The following is a 14,824-nucleotide window of genomic DNA, read 5'->3' as shown; positions in this document are numbered from 1 at the left end:
TTTGAAACTGGTGATTTCCTGACTGCCTCACTACTTCTGATTTTGTTAATTAAAGTCAATTAAAATAAGTAAATTAAGTTTCTTGCACTACTTACTCCAAATTGTAAACTACTAGAAAATAGAAACTTCTCACCTTTCTCACATGCTCTCAAATTCTCACCTCCCCTATACTAGTTAGAATTAATGCTTTTCAAAAGGAAAACCACTTGGGTGGAAATACAGCAGCTAACCATTTAGCTCTATGATTGGATTCTGATATGATCCTCCTTACTGTCAAACACTGTTAACATTGACTGTCAAAAATTGAGGCAAAATAGTGCAGGAAAAAATGCAGACTAAAGGACTGTTGGTTGGCACAGTGGTTAGCACTGCTGCTTCACAGCACCAGGGTCCCAGGTTTGATTCCAGCCTCAGGTGACTGTGCAAACTCCACACAGATATTCTCTCTGTGTCTGCGTGGGTTTCCTCCGGGTGCTCCGGTTTCCTCCTACAGTCCAAGAATGTGCAGGTCAGGTGAATAGGCCATTGTAAATTGCCCATAGTGCTAGGTGCATTAGTCAGAGGGAAATGGGTTTGGGTGGGTTGCATTTCGGAGGGTCGGTGTGGACTGGTTGGGCCGAAGGGCCTGTTTCCACATTAGGGAATCTAATCTAATCATCTATCAGCCAGTGTTCCCTGACTGGCCCACATTAACAGCCCCAATCAGGGAGCTCAAACTCAATGAGATTCACATGGCCAACCTCGTTCCAATCACAACACTGTTTTAAGAAGTGGCACGGTGGCACAGTGGTTAGCACTGTTGCTTCACAGCGCCAGAGAGCCGGGTTCAATTCCCGTCTCAGGCAACTGTCTGTGTGGAGTTTGCACATTCTCCCTGTGTCTGCATGGGTTTCCTCCAGGTGCTCTGGTTTCCTCCCACAGTCCAAAAATATGCAGGTTAGGTTGAATTGGCCATGCTAAATTGCCCGTAGTGTTAGGTGAAGGGGTAAATGTAGGGAAATGGGTCTGGGTGGGTTGCACTTCGGAGGGTCAGTGTGGACTTCTTGGGCCTTAGGGCCTGCTTCCACACTAAGTAATCTAAGACACTTGTACTGACTTTGACTTTTGAATCAAAGAATTAGTCATTTATTTTGTAATCCATTGTTCCAGGATTTATGGTTCTTGAGAGTCCTTAAGGTTTCCTCACGGCTGGTTTCCTTTTGTTTTTGATTCATTTGTTGTCTGCCTTTTCAGTTCTGATTCGCAGTTGAATTACTTGGAGCCAAAGTATGACATTAGTGTTACAGGAAGTAACTTGAAAGCAATGCATTCAATATGGAACATTTAAAATGTTTGCAGACAAACTAGTTATTGAATTTAACACATTTATTAGAATTCTTTCAGGAGTTAGCAAACAGATTAGATAAAGGGGAACCAGTAAATCTAATATTTGGATTTCCAAAAGGTGCTTGATAAGGTACAACACATAAATTAAGAGCATGTGGTGTTGGAAGTGTAGTATATATCATGGATAGAGGATTGACTAATTAATAGAGAAGAGTTGGAAAAAGCAGACAATTTCAGGATGGCAACCATAATTAACAGAGTGCCTTCAGGATCAGTGCTGGGACTTCAATTTTTTACAATATATTAAAGACTTTGAGGAAACTAGAGTGTTATTGCTACATTTGTGGATGACAGAAAAATAGTTTAGAAGGCAAGTGGTGAGAACAGCACTTAAAGTCTACATATGGCTATAGACTGGTTAAGTGAGAAGGCAAAAACTTTGCAGATTGAATACCATGTGGGGAAATGACATCATGCACTTTGGAACAAAGAATAGAGGAGTTGAATGTTGTTTCACTTGGAAAGACTGCAGAAAACTGCAGCACAGAGATATTTTGGGAGTCTCCGTGCATAAATCAGTGCAAATTCACTGGGTAATAAGGAAGACAAATTTTATATTGGCCTTTTAAAGGGAATTAATGATTTTAAAATAGGATAATATTGCTAAAACTATGCAAGACACTGACCAAACCATACCTGCAATAAGGTAAACTGTTTTAGTCCCCTTATCTCAGGAGCATACTAGCACTAGGGACAGTCCAGAGAAGACTTACTAGGTCCACAGAGCATAATGTCAGTAAAACAGCACCCACTTAAAACAGGGGAGAAAAATTACTTCTGTAAGGTTACTGAATCTATGGAATTCCTGGCTGATGAAGACAGGTTTTTAATCCGTAAGGGAATCAAGGATATGGGGAAAAGACAAGAAAATGGAGTTGAGGATTACCAGATCAGCCTCTATCTCATTGAAAATTGAGTCATTTAACATTTTTGAATTTAATACTAAAAGTATATACACTCTGTATACAAATAGTAAGTTATATTAGCAATCCTGCATGTAAATCTTCAAATTTGGCAGTATCTGATGGGGTGGGGGGGTTACTTTGAGTTGAATATTCCCAAAAGTTTTGCATTATAGGTATTTAATTTGAAATATTGCTGTTATCTCCAGAAATGCTAACAGATGAGTGTTTGTAGCAATTAACATTTTTTTTTGTTTCAGATTTTCATAGAACAAAAAAAATCAAAGTTCTGGCTGAAACAGAATTTATATGATATGTAAAATAAGAGCAAATTAACATGTTCCAATCATAGGTGCAACAGCATTTAATGTCCTAGTATAGTAAAGTAAAGGTTTATGGCAAATTTTTGACAGTGAGTTTGTGAGCATCATGAAAGTATACTGAGTTTCATAAGTATACTGAGTAAGTGTCATGCAAGATTAGAGAAAATCAGGTCTACTATCAACTGGATTATTAATACAGGCACGGGAAGCAACTCTTCAGCCAAATCTCTTGTGGGGCCCAGGATAAAAACTTCAAAGTTTAAGTTGGTTATTCACCCCATCATCTTGACCATTCAATGAGATCAAGGAAATGCAACCTACATTATTTCACTTTGGTTCTAACCATAAGTTTTGTTGCTTTTTTTTCTATCAGGAATGGGATGGTCTGGTCCGAATAGCATTTGTGAGAAAAAACAAGACTCTAGCTTCAGCTTTTAAGTATGTACTAGCATATCTATTAAACCTTTGTATCTTTCACTGTAACAGTACTTTAAAAAAATCCCCATCCTTTTTTAATACTTGTGTTATCCCTACACTATTCCACTCCTCTGTTATCCCCATTCCATATCTGCCATTTCATTCCCTCCTCTCCATTCATGCCCCCCTAAACTCTTACTCCAATTCCTTCAGCCAGTGAACTTTGTTGGACTGTCCTTAACTTTCTACTGATTTTTGTCCCATCAACTACTTTACCATTTGGCACTGCTATCAATTGTTGATAGCTGCATATGTGTCTAAATACTGCGGTCCTTTGCATGTGAATGTGTCAGGCTCCATCCACCAAATTCACATAACAACCAAATAGCTAGACAAGAGCTGTATAATTATAGATTAAAAATTCAGTACCTTCCACTGTATTTGGTGCTGGTGCTGCTGCCTTCACTATTGCCAGCCACAAATATGCCACATGCTTCTGTTCACCATGCACCATACATGTCTCAGCAAGAGACTGGCAAAATTTTTGAAGTCAGAGTAGTATCTCTGTTGAAAAATGATTTATTTAGATGCAAGATTTCGAATTATTCTTTCACCCAAGATTTGAATAGAATCAAACACCTATTGCTAGAAAAGCTGCATAAATGTTCAAAAATATTGGGCTTAAATTGAAACCAAAAGTTGAATGCACCCCAAATGAATGACAAGCACTCCTCAAAGTATAATCAAATCTAATTAATGAAGCTGAATTTAAAAATATTTCAGTTTAAAAGTTGCAATTAGTCACCACTTCATCAAAACATTTTTCACCCGTCAATTTAACCATTACTCAAGTAATACCACAGCTCTGCCCTTGTCTGAACAGTCAGTGCCTTGTTCATAAGCTACATGAGAGAAGACATAAGAAAAGTCCAATAATCCTTTGTTAGTATTGTTGCTATCTCCAAAGACAAAAAGCGCATCTATTCAACACTTTCAATGTCTTTCAAAATGTCCAAAAACACTATGAATTAATTATTTGTTGTGTAATTGGTAAGGATGAAGTGGCAATTATCTTGTACATAGCAGCATTCCACAAACTATGGAGAAGAATTTTAACAATTGCAGTTAGCAATAGCTTCCCTGAAGCAATTGGCATGACAGAAACAGAAATGGTTCTTCTAATTCAAGTAGAGAACCTTACTGCAGTCTTGTATCAGATGCAATTAAAAATTATTAGACTCTACGGTCAGTACTGGAATGTGAGAAAAGTTTAAAAACTCTAATCAACAAAGTATCATTATACAGGTGAATAACAGATCAATGCATCAATCAATCTAAAAATCTCTCTCAAACTTTGTTTTTAAATCTGTTTCAAGGGGGAAAAGTATTTTTGTGAATACTTCAATGCTTACACACATTTCACCTGTTTGTTTTATTTTTAATCCAGCAGATCTTTTCTTTTTCAGTTCTGTCGGATCTTTCCTGGACATACTAATGCATCATCTGAGTTTTCTTTTTGTTTGGTTGATATGGGGTGATTTGTATCTAATATTGTGCTTCAAACTAATTTGAATGTTTAGAATAACATACCTGTTACCTTAAAGTTTGTGGATTTTTTCCCATAGATCCAATGCAGTTGAACGATTGCTGGAAAAAAATTACAGAATACACTGTTCTTTGCATAATATTGTAAGTGTAGAAGTTGTATTTTTTGATTCATCACACCATTGCCACAATTCTTATGACTGATTTACTGTAATTTTTACTATTTAATAAACATTAACCAGAATTTTTTCAATAATAAATGTCTAAATATTCTTAAACAATTTTAAACTAAACAGTACTAACATTTTAAGAACTGTAAAGTTTCAACTATTATTCAGATACCAATTCATGTTTATTAATAGCAATTACCAGAAAACTTCAGCATTACAGAAAAGATCCAGAAAATCCTGAAAGAAACAGATTTTAATGAAAAACGAGCTCGCACAATGGACATAGATGATTTCATGAGGTAAAGGGACACGAGTCCCTAAAATTTCAATTTGCTTAAATACATGCATGTATTTTCTCTTCTATCTCTTAACTCTCATTGTAAACATTCAACCACATGGTGTGCAAGTCACAGATCTCACTGACCAGTGAGGTGGTTATGAAATTAACTCACTATGATTAAAACTGTTTGATCAGTTCTACATCTCAATGATACGATGTTTGATATTGGGAGATCTGCAACACTGGAATCAAATGTTCCACTTCAGAATTTTACTTAAGTTTAAGTTTTCAATGTTTTGATTTTAAAAAAAAGGTTGTGCTGTCATAGTTTCATAATACAGTATGTCCACAAAAATTAAGGTATTTGACTATTCAAATTACTTTAAAGAATGGTGTGAATGTTTGCAAATTAGCTTTGATGTAATTTTTTAGGCAAAATATTTAGCAATGCCATAGTATCAGTATTGTGCAAAGTTTTGATCACATTATAACATCTACTACTTCCACCTGATATTAGAGACTTCTTTGTACCTCTCGTATTTGTCAAAAAAATTGTTTATGCTGGCCTATGAAGAATTAACGGTTTTGAAATTAAATTACTTTTTAGTAAAAAATAAAATCTAGGGGAAAGCAATTTAAAAATACATTGCATTCTGTTCAAGTAATGTTCCTATGTTTCTCCCACAGATTACTTCATGGTTTTAATTCACAAGGAATCCACTTCTCATGAGAGAATTGCTTCAGCAAATTGGTTGTAGATAAGGTCTAATGTAAATAAGAGGACAGACTTGTTACAAATCCTATTGGAATGATTTTGTGATATTGAGAATGATTTTACAATCATTTGGAATAAGTTTAGTCTGGATTAGAGTTGAAACAGATACATTACATTGTGGTTCTGCTCACTTATGATATTGTAAGTTCACGTGATTGGTTCCCAAATGAGCATATGATATTTCTGAAAATGTACTGCTCAAAACAGCAGAAAAAATATAACTCTTGAATAAAACTTTAACGAGTTACTTCCATGATAAACAATTTATTATGAATTCTGAATTTGTTTAGGTTGATTTTTAGCAGAACTTTCAGTATACTTATTGAACCGGTGAATAGGAACAGAATATAAAGTGGGAATTAAACATTTCTAGGAAATGTCAAATATTGGAAATGAACAAGGTTTTGGCTCTCTTCCGATTCTTCTCCCAAAAGCATGGATCAATCTTTGTATACAGGTCCGACAGCATTTTGTATTTTCCAATGTCTTTCCAAGTTAATTTGCATATGCAATAAATATTTGGCAGCATTTATAGCTTCAGTTGTTTAGGAACAATAAAATGCATCGTAAATGGCAGCAACAACTAAGATCAAATGTATGCATTCGCTCACAATAGACTCAGCATTTTACATAATCAGTCTCTGTCACATTATCCCAGATGGCAGCAGAGTACAACCAACTTAAGAGTTGTAGGCATGGTCTTGACCAAAAAAGTGTGCAAAACCTCTTCAATTCTGCTTACAACAGTCTTGATGATGTAGATCCATCAATTTTGTGTTCAATAAACAGAATGGCTGCAGCAACAGTACATTTGCCTATTCTCAGCTTTTGGATCTTGTTATACTTTAGGCTGTCTGTACCGAACAGCTAGACTCTGGCTCTGTCCTTTTTTTTAATGAATTCAACCTCTTCACAAAGGGTCAGTTAGACTCGTAACGTCAGCTCTTTTCTCTCCTTACAGATGCAGCCAGACCTGTTGAGATTTTCCAGCATTTTCTCTTTTGGTTTCAGATTCCAGCATCTGCAGTAATTTGCTTTTATGATTAGATTAGATTACATTACAGTGTGGAAACAGGCCCTTCGGCCCAACAAGCCCACACTGACTCACCGAAGCGTAACCCACCCATACCCCTACATATACCCCTTACCTAACACTACGGGCAATTTAGCATGGCCAATTCACTTGACCTGCACATCTTTGGACTGTGGGAGGAAACCGGAGCACCCAGAGGAAACCCACGCAGACACGGGGAGAATGTGCAAACTCCACACAGTCAGTCGCCTGAGGCGGGAATTGAACCCGGGTATCTACCTCTTCAGATGTTTTGGTTTCCTTAGTAATTCGATGGATAAATTTTCCTCTTCAATTTAAGAATCCTCAAAAAAAATACAAACTTTGAAACTAGAGATTCCATCATTAATACCTTGAAATCTTTGATTAAATCAAGCATCAGAAAAGCCAGCTGTCAGCTAAATTGATTAACTTGATGTGAAAACACTGGATACTGTAAAGACTATGGACCTGAAAATATTGTCTACAATACTTGAAGGCAGGAGCTCAAAAAGTATCTATACTTGTCTAGATGTTCCAGTAGTATAATACTGCATCTACAAACATTGTGAAAAACTAAGCACGACAAACCCAATCCAACTGCTTAATCCTCATCAGTCTATGCTCAATCAACAAGAAAGTGGCAGAACGTACCATGATCAAATATGTAGAATGCCTTGAAATTAACAGTTACTCTAGATGTAAGTTATTGTCCAAGTTCTGTCATGAATAATCAATTCTAATATTGAGTCATAGGGATGTACAGCATGGAACCAGACCATTCAGTCTAACTCATCAGTGCTGACCAGATATCCCAAATTAATCTATTGCCAGCACTTGGCCAATAGTCCTCAACCCTTCCAATTCATGTACCCATCCAGATGCATTTTATATAATTAATGATTTAGCAGAGTTCTCTCTGCTGCGATATTAAGTTATTCTCCTTTCTACTCTGATATGGATCAGAGATCTTATTTCCTTTCATTGTTATCTATTGTCTCAAATTAATAGTTCTGCATTTTATAAACTAGTTGAGCTTTCTTTACAATATTTCACAAAATGAGCACCTAAAACCAGATAACTCTCTTCTAGATTCATCTGCTACTAAAAGGAAATGATCAAAATGTTACCTGAAGAGGTAGTCACAAAAGTTGTTTAGGTAATGCAAAATTTTTAGGAGCATCTATTGAACACTCAATTTGAAGAGTTAAAAGATTTTTAAATGTTGAACAGAAGAGCAACCTAATAATGAGAAATATTGTTCCACAATGAAATGTAAATACAATTCATCCAAATTAATGTGTATTGATTTTGTTCAGTTGTGATTTTTCTTTAAAAATCTGTCTGGTTATCAGCATTCCTGTGGGAATGTTCTGCGCCCTTTTGTGCTGCAGTGGTAATGTTCCTACCCCTGGATCAAGATGCCTGGGTTCATCCCACCTGCTCCAAAGGTATTTAACAACATCTCTGTACAGATTGAATTATTTTCTTAAAGTGATTTTTTTTTAAAGCTGCCTGGTCCAGGTGGCTGTGTTCAAGTGCTATCTGCTCCAGAAGTATGTAATAACATTTTTGAAAAGGTTGATTAGAAAATGTCTAAAGCTGCCTGGAAAATTGAGAAAATCATGAGACATACCTCTAAAAAATTGCAACTGTTTCCCTGACCCAAACTAAGAGCCACAACCTGCACTCTGTGTGAAACAAAAGATCCTCCAATGTTGTCATGACTTGTGCTACTCTATCCATGTGAGTAGCAGAAAGTTCAAACTATAATCAATTCATACAGATATGCAGTGATAGTAGAAATTCTCATTTTCATTCACAGGAATCTCTGCCACTTTCAAGTACCAAAATGGTTCATGCTTAGTAATGGTTTGAGAAACACTGCACTAAGATATGGAATCTCACCATGGTGTAGTGGAAATATGGTAGTAATATGTTATAAGGCAAAATGTATCATCCACATCAAATGTGTTGTTGGGAGACCAGGTCTTAATCTGCTTCTGGAATTGAGGTCAAGATGAGCAGGCAGTTCAGGTTACTGCTGAGAGATGCAGCTAGGTACATTTCTCCATTTGCTTCTGCAGGCTGCAAAGTGAAGAACAATCCAGGATGTACAAACAGGGCACACCAATTATTTGCTTTGGTATGCTCTGTTTTATTAGTTAAATAGAGTGTCTAGACAGACTTAGCTGAAGTTAGTTTCTGCGGGTGTTCTCTGGATTTCACTTGTAGTTCTCCACAAGTGTACTTACAGATGTGAGGTTGTTTAAAATTTTAAATTTAAAATCTCAATGCAAACTGGCAAAGCCAACATGGTTTCTAAAAGGAAAACCCTGCTTTACTAATGGAAACAGACCCTTTGGTCCAACCTGTCTATGCCGACCAGCTATCCCAATCCAATCAAGTCCCACCTGCCAGCACCCAGCCCATATCCCTCCAATCCCTTCCTATTTACATTTTTATCAATCGAAACTGCATCCCCATTGTAAGTGGTTAAAAGACTTAATAGCAATCTAACTTTGTTCAACACATTGCATCAGTTGTATGACACTTTGATCATTACTATAAATGTTGTGTCCTATGATCCTGTCTCACTAGCTACGTGATTAAGGTGCAGCACTCAAAGCTTGGACTTCCAAATAAACCTGTTGGATTATAACCTGCCGTTGTGATTTTTAATATGGTTCAAGAAGGTAGCTCACCATCACCTTCAAGGGCAACTAGGGACAGGTAATAATCACAGGCCAGCCAGCGACGTTCACATCCCACAAATACATTTTTAAAAGAAATAAGTCCTCTTCCCTACCAGATCATGCCAGCCTGCTCGGTTTAGTACACTTGGGTGAGTTAAAAATCCAGAGGGGGGGAATGGATTGGCCAGCAAATGGTAAAAGGTACACAAAGTACCACATTCTTCTCCGCTTTGCAGTCCCTGCTACTGCAGCCATCTACTTGTTAGTCTGTCTATATAGAGGCAGAGGACATTGTCTGTGACCATGAAGTGATGCCAGATGGTGTAACAAAGTTCCATGGATGAACATTTGCACTGAGAGCCTACTGCATCATAAGAAAGCAAAACAAACTATATATAGCAGTGTCATGCTGACACCTTTAGTCTTCTGCGTGAAACATCAGTATTGAGTTGTCAAGTAGTGTCTGGATCAGAGCAATATAATAGAAGAGATCACTGCGTTAGGACTGCCAGGAAGTCAGTTCCCCCAGCTCTGTCAATGCGCACAGACCTAAATACTGTCGTACCCCAGGGGGAGGGGGTGGCATAAATCAACAAAAGAAATGTAACAGCTACATATATAGAAAAGGCAGGAATGTAAAACAATTATTAAAATGCTTACTGAATTTCCCTTTCAATTTGTAGTTCTGTATTAGTGACAAATATCATTTAAAACTAATACAAAGATGACTAAATGAGATTTAAAATTTCCACAAATATTAAAATAAGGAAAAACAAAACAATTGACTTACAATGTTACTCTGAAGAAAGTTAATAGAAGCACTCAGTGTTACAGAAACATATTAAAAACAAAAAATTATTTCAAAACCATGCATCCATTTCTAGCTTCCTTTAATTGTTTTGGTATTTTACAAAAGGCTACTTAGAAACTCAAGAGCAAAACATCACAAAATGTCTTTTAAAAAGTAAATCTTATACACAACCTTTCACTATTCCAAATGACTCTAAATAAAATGATTGAAAGTAAAATATAATGCTTCAAATTATCAGAATATTACATTGGGTGTCTAGCTGCCAAGATCCATGTTTTCAATTGTTGTTAAGTAACGATCTCTCCTGAGTTAAAACAATTTGAAGACTAAAATGTTAATGCATTTTTTTGGAATGCCTACTAGTTCCAGTTAATTTATCACAATTAGCATGTTATTCTAGCAAAGCCCTCCAAATTTATTATTTCTTGTTTTTCTAAACAATATTTCAATGTGGCTCATGTATGAATTATGTGACATTCTGATTGCGTTCAATGAAGACATTCATACACGTTTTACATGAATTGGAAGGATGCTGCATTAAACTTAACTTTCACATTCAGACATTTTACTGATGTTTGCAGGAGGTAAACCAGCAAGATGAACGGACTGAACCTTTGCATTGTCAGTGTACAAATGAGATATGAACAACTTGTAGTTACAAATGAGAAATAATCAACTTGTACATTGTTACCTAGCTGAAATTAAATCATACCAATACAATGGTTTACATCGTTTTAATACTACTTTTCAAATACAAATTTAAATGAACTTTGAGGAAAATGTTATACATAACTGATGAGGTCCTCAACAAAAAATGTTCTACAAGATTCAAAAAAAGATGCAGGGAAAGCATACTGTTTTCCTAAAAAACCTTGTTTTCCAGTGATGTCTCCACTGCTCAGCTGAACAGCATGAAGCACCAGCACTGTAAACTATTCCACACTCATTTGTAAGCTGAGTTACCAGTGCACTAAAACAGGTGTTTTAATACATTAGTAACCATCAATAAAGTCTACATTGTAATTAATCCTTTTACTAAAAGTAAACGTTCAAAATCTTGAAATAGGAGGAAACTGAGTCCCAGTTTTAAGATTTACCTAGTGCATGTCCTGACATTGCTTGAAATGCAACCTCTCCCAAAAGTAAATTTAACTTTATTTTCAATACTCTGTATAGCTGTTAAACTGAGATGCTAGGAAGCACTTCATTAAAAAAAAAATCAGCATATACCTTGACTTAATTGATAAATTATGTAAGTGGAATGTCAAGCTCCATTTGTGTACCATTTCAAGACTAACTGACATTTTCAATACATTGATAATATGGCACTTATTTTTAAAGATAATAGAACAAATTAGACAAAGGATGGCTCAAACACACAACTAAAACAGAAAAATACATGGCACAATAAATTAATTCACACAGAAAACAAGGAATGCATTTTTATTAAGTAACATCAGTCCCTAATATTGAGACACCTGTTGGTTTGGGCAAAATCAGCCTTGTGGAAGGCATAGAGAAAACAAGTTGATCAATTAATCAGTCTGGTGTATGAGAGTTACTTCACACCACAAGTGGGTTGTGCATGCATACAAACACACTTCAAAACTAAACAGCCAGCTATGATAACAAAATGTAACCACATCAATTAAAATATAAAATAAAAAATACAGAGTATCTAAAAGCGTAATCTCCATAGTTATTTTGACAGTTATTTAAAAAAAAAGTTGGCAAGAATTTTCTTTCCAAAGCTTTTCGGCAAAGCCCAAAACTTTTCAATGAAGTACTTAATAAAGTCCTAACCCTGTGAATTTGTGCTGTTGGATTAGAAGCATTTGCTTAATAGTAATACCATGGGAGTGAGTTCAGAAGAAAACTTATTCAAGTCAAATAATAGAAAGTTTCAATTGATGTAGTTCCAAAAGTTCTCATCATTCCAGTGATTGGGTTCTGATGACCACAGCATGACATTAGTAAGGAAGTTTCAGTAATAAGGATTTAGTGAATCAGTTAATCCTTAGCATGTGTCTGTCATTTAAATAGCTCGTGGCCGTTTGGGATTGATCTGCTTACTAGCCTGTTCTTCCTCTTGAAGAGCTGTACGGAAGGCTTTTACTTTATCTGTAAAAACAGAAGGTAAGTTTGTAACATGCTGTACTGAAGAACTAATTTTTTCACCAACTAAAAAGTAAAAAATTATCCCAACTTGTGTTCAGTAATACAAAGGAGAAACCTCTCCAAATTTATATTAAATGATGAAACTAACCTTGAATTAGAGTAATTATTTGTTTTGCTCACTGTATAAGGTAGCTTTGTAATACTGAATGATTAAAATGAGTAATAATAGATAGTGAACCCCTTATCAGATGCAAATAAAAATATGCAAAGCGATTTTGTTCATTTCTATGAAGACTAGAAATTATAGTGTTCCAAAATTCTACCTTAATTATTCATTGCTTTAACCAGCTAAAGCATGTTTGTGAACATTGGTTCTATTTGTTCATAAAATGTAAACATCACTAGCAAATCTACCATTTGTTTATGCATAACTGCCCTCAAAAAGATGATGGAAAATAATCTTCTTGTATCACTGTAGTCCACGTAATGAAGGTACTTCCACAATGCTATTCGGGAGGGATAGCAAGATTTTTAGCCAATGATAATGAAGAAATGACAAAACACTTTCATATCAGGGCAGAGAACCATAGGAGTTTAACTTGGAAATGATACTCCCTTAGTCCTTCTAAAAGTTAGAGGCTATTAGTCTGCAAGGTGGTATTAGAATCATAGAGATGTACGGGGCATGGAAACAGACCCTTCAGTCCAACTCATCCATGCTGACCATATATCCTAACCTAATCTAGTCCTATTTGCCAGCACTTGGCCTATCTCACCCTTTCCTATTCATATACCCACCCAGATGCCTCTTACATGATGCAATTGTACCAGTCTCCACCACTTCCTCTGGCAGCTCATTCCATACATGCACCACCCTCTGCGTGAACAAGTTGCCCCTTAAGTTCCTTTAAATTTTTCCCTTCTCAGCCAAAACCTCTGCCCTCTAGTTTTGGACTCCCCCGCCTTGTCTATCTGCCCTATCCGTACCCCTCAGATTTTATTGAAGATACCTTCGTGAGTTTGGTCTGTAATTGATAATGACATGCTGAAGTTAAAGGGAATGGATGTTGATGATAGATGAGGTGCAAATTAAGCAAGTTGGTTTGTCCTAAACAGTTTTTTGTTGGATCTGTACTTATCCAATACACTCTCTGACTTGTGCTATGTAGATGCAAAGAAAGCTTCAGGACGTCACAGATTCACCAGAATTCCCAATTTCTAACTGATTGTGCAGTATTTCATTAATATGGCTAGTCAACAGTAGCCCCGAGGATGTTGATGGCAGGGGAATTAGATGGCAGTGATGTTGAATATTATGTGGAGGTGTAGATCATTGGAGGCACTTGTGTGGTGTGGATGTTACTTGCCACTTTTCAGACCAAATATAAATGTTGTCCAAGTTTTGCTGTATTCTGGCATTGACAAAGGTGATAACATCGCTGGACTAATAACTAAGAAAAAAAACTAGATTTTTGATTTCAGATTCTCAGCACTCAAAATAATAGGCCTGGCAGCATATGTAAACAGAGGAACAGTTCACTTTTCCACCTTCAAACGAAAAGTCATATTGGACTCAAAATATTAACCTCACAGATGCTGCCAAACCTGAAGAGTACCTTCAGCACTTCCTGTTTTTATAATCCCAGACTAATGTCCTGAAGACATGGCTTCAAATCCCACCATAAAAGATGAAATTTGCATTTAATAAAAAAAATCTGGAATTAAAAATGCTTAGTCTAATTACTAAAAATCGCACAACACCAGGTTATAGTCCAACATGTTTACTTGGAAGCACTTCTTGTTTCAGCAGCAGGAAGAGCGGGAATTTAGAATAGTGGAAATGGCAGTTAGGGCAGTTGAATGTTCCTCCTACAGAACGTGGAGGTAAGGGTCACCACCAATGTCCCTGCTAACTGCATCTGCAGGAAGTGCATCCAACTCCACCTCCTCAAAAACCGCATTAGGGAGCTGGAGCTGGCTGAACTTCAGATCATTTGGGAGGTAGAGGAGGTTATTGAAAGGTGTTACAGGGAGGTAATCACATCTCAGGTGCAAGAAAAAGGAAGATAGGTTACCATCAAGGGACGGAAAGGGAACCAGGAAGAAGTGGAGGTTACCCTTGTGGCTGTTCCCCTCAACAAGTATACCGTTTTGAATGCTGTTGGGGGGGTACGACTTACCAGGGGTAAGACATGGGGCACAGGTCTCTGGCACAGAGTCTGTCCCTGTTGATCAGAAGGGAAGGGGAAGAGGAGCAGAGCATTAGTCATTGGGGACTCCATAGTTAGGGGGACAGACAGGAGGTTCTGTGGGAATGAGAGAGACTCATAGTTGGTGTGTTGCCTCCCAG

General features: G+C 36.7%; 2 protein-coding genes across 2 annotated transcripts in view; one reads left to right on the top strand and one right to left on the bottom strand.

Moving 5' to 3' along the window:
• Positions 1 to 6,688, top strand: part of dimt1l (DIM1 dimethyladenosine transferase 1-like (S. cerevisiae)) — a 30,302-nt gene extending 23,614 nt beyond the window's left edge. Inside the window, exons 9-12 of the mRNA XM_043689417.1 lie at positions 2,985 to 3,049; positions 4,654 to 4,717; positions 4,936 to 5,042; positions 5,711 to 6,688. Coding sequence (XP_043545352.1) covers positions 2,985 to 3,049; positions 4,654 to 4,717; positions 4,936 to 5,042; positions 5,711 to 5,753 — 279 coding nt within the window. The 3' untranslated portion in view covers positions 5,754 to 6,688. The remainder of the gene's footprint in view (positions 1 to 2,984; positions 3,050 to 4,653; positions 4,718 to 4,935; positions 5,043 to 5,710) is intronic.
• Positions 6,689 to 11,460: 4,772 nt separating this feature from the next.
• The window catches only part of kif2a (kinesin family member 2A), a 93,044-nt gene continuing 89,680 nt past the window's right edge, over positions 11,461 to 14,824 (bottom strand). The window contains exon 18 of the mRNA XM_043700426.1: positions 11,461 to 12,477. Coding sequence (XP_043556361.1) covers positions 12,392 to 12,477 — 86 coding nt within the window. The 3' untranslated portion in view covers positions 11,461 to 12,391. The remainder of the gene's footprint in view (positions 12,478 to 14,824) is intronic.

The sequence above is a fragment of the Chiloscyllium plagiosum genome, chromosome 1 (assembly GCF_004010195.1).
Source record: "Chiloscyllium plagiosum isolate BGI_BamShark_2017 chromosome 1, ASM401019v2, whole genome shotgun sequence".
Classification (NCBI taxonomy): Eukaryota; Metazoa; Chordata; class Chondrichthyes; order Orectolobiformes; family Hemiscylliidae; genus Chiloscyllium; species Chiloscyllium plagiosum.
Note: the sequence above shows the minus strand (reverse complement) of the source record. Positions and strands in the feature narration are given on the sequence as shown.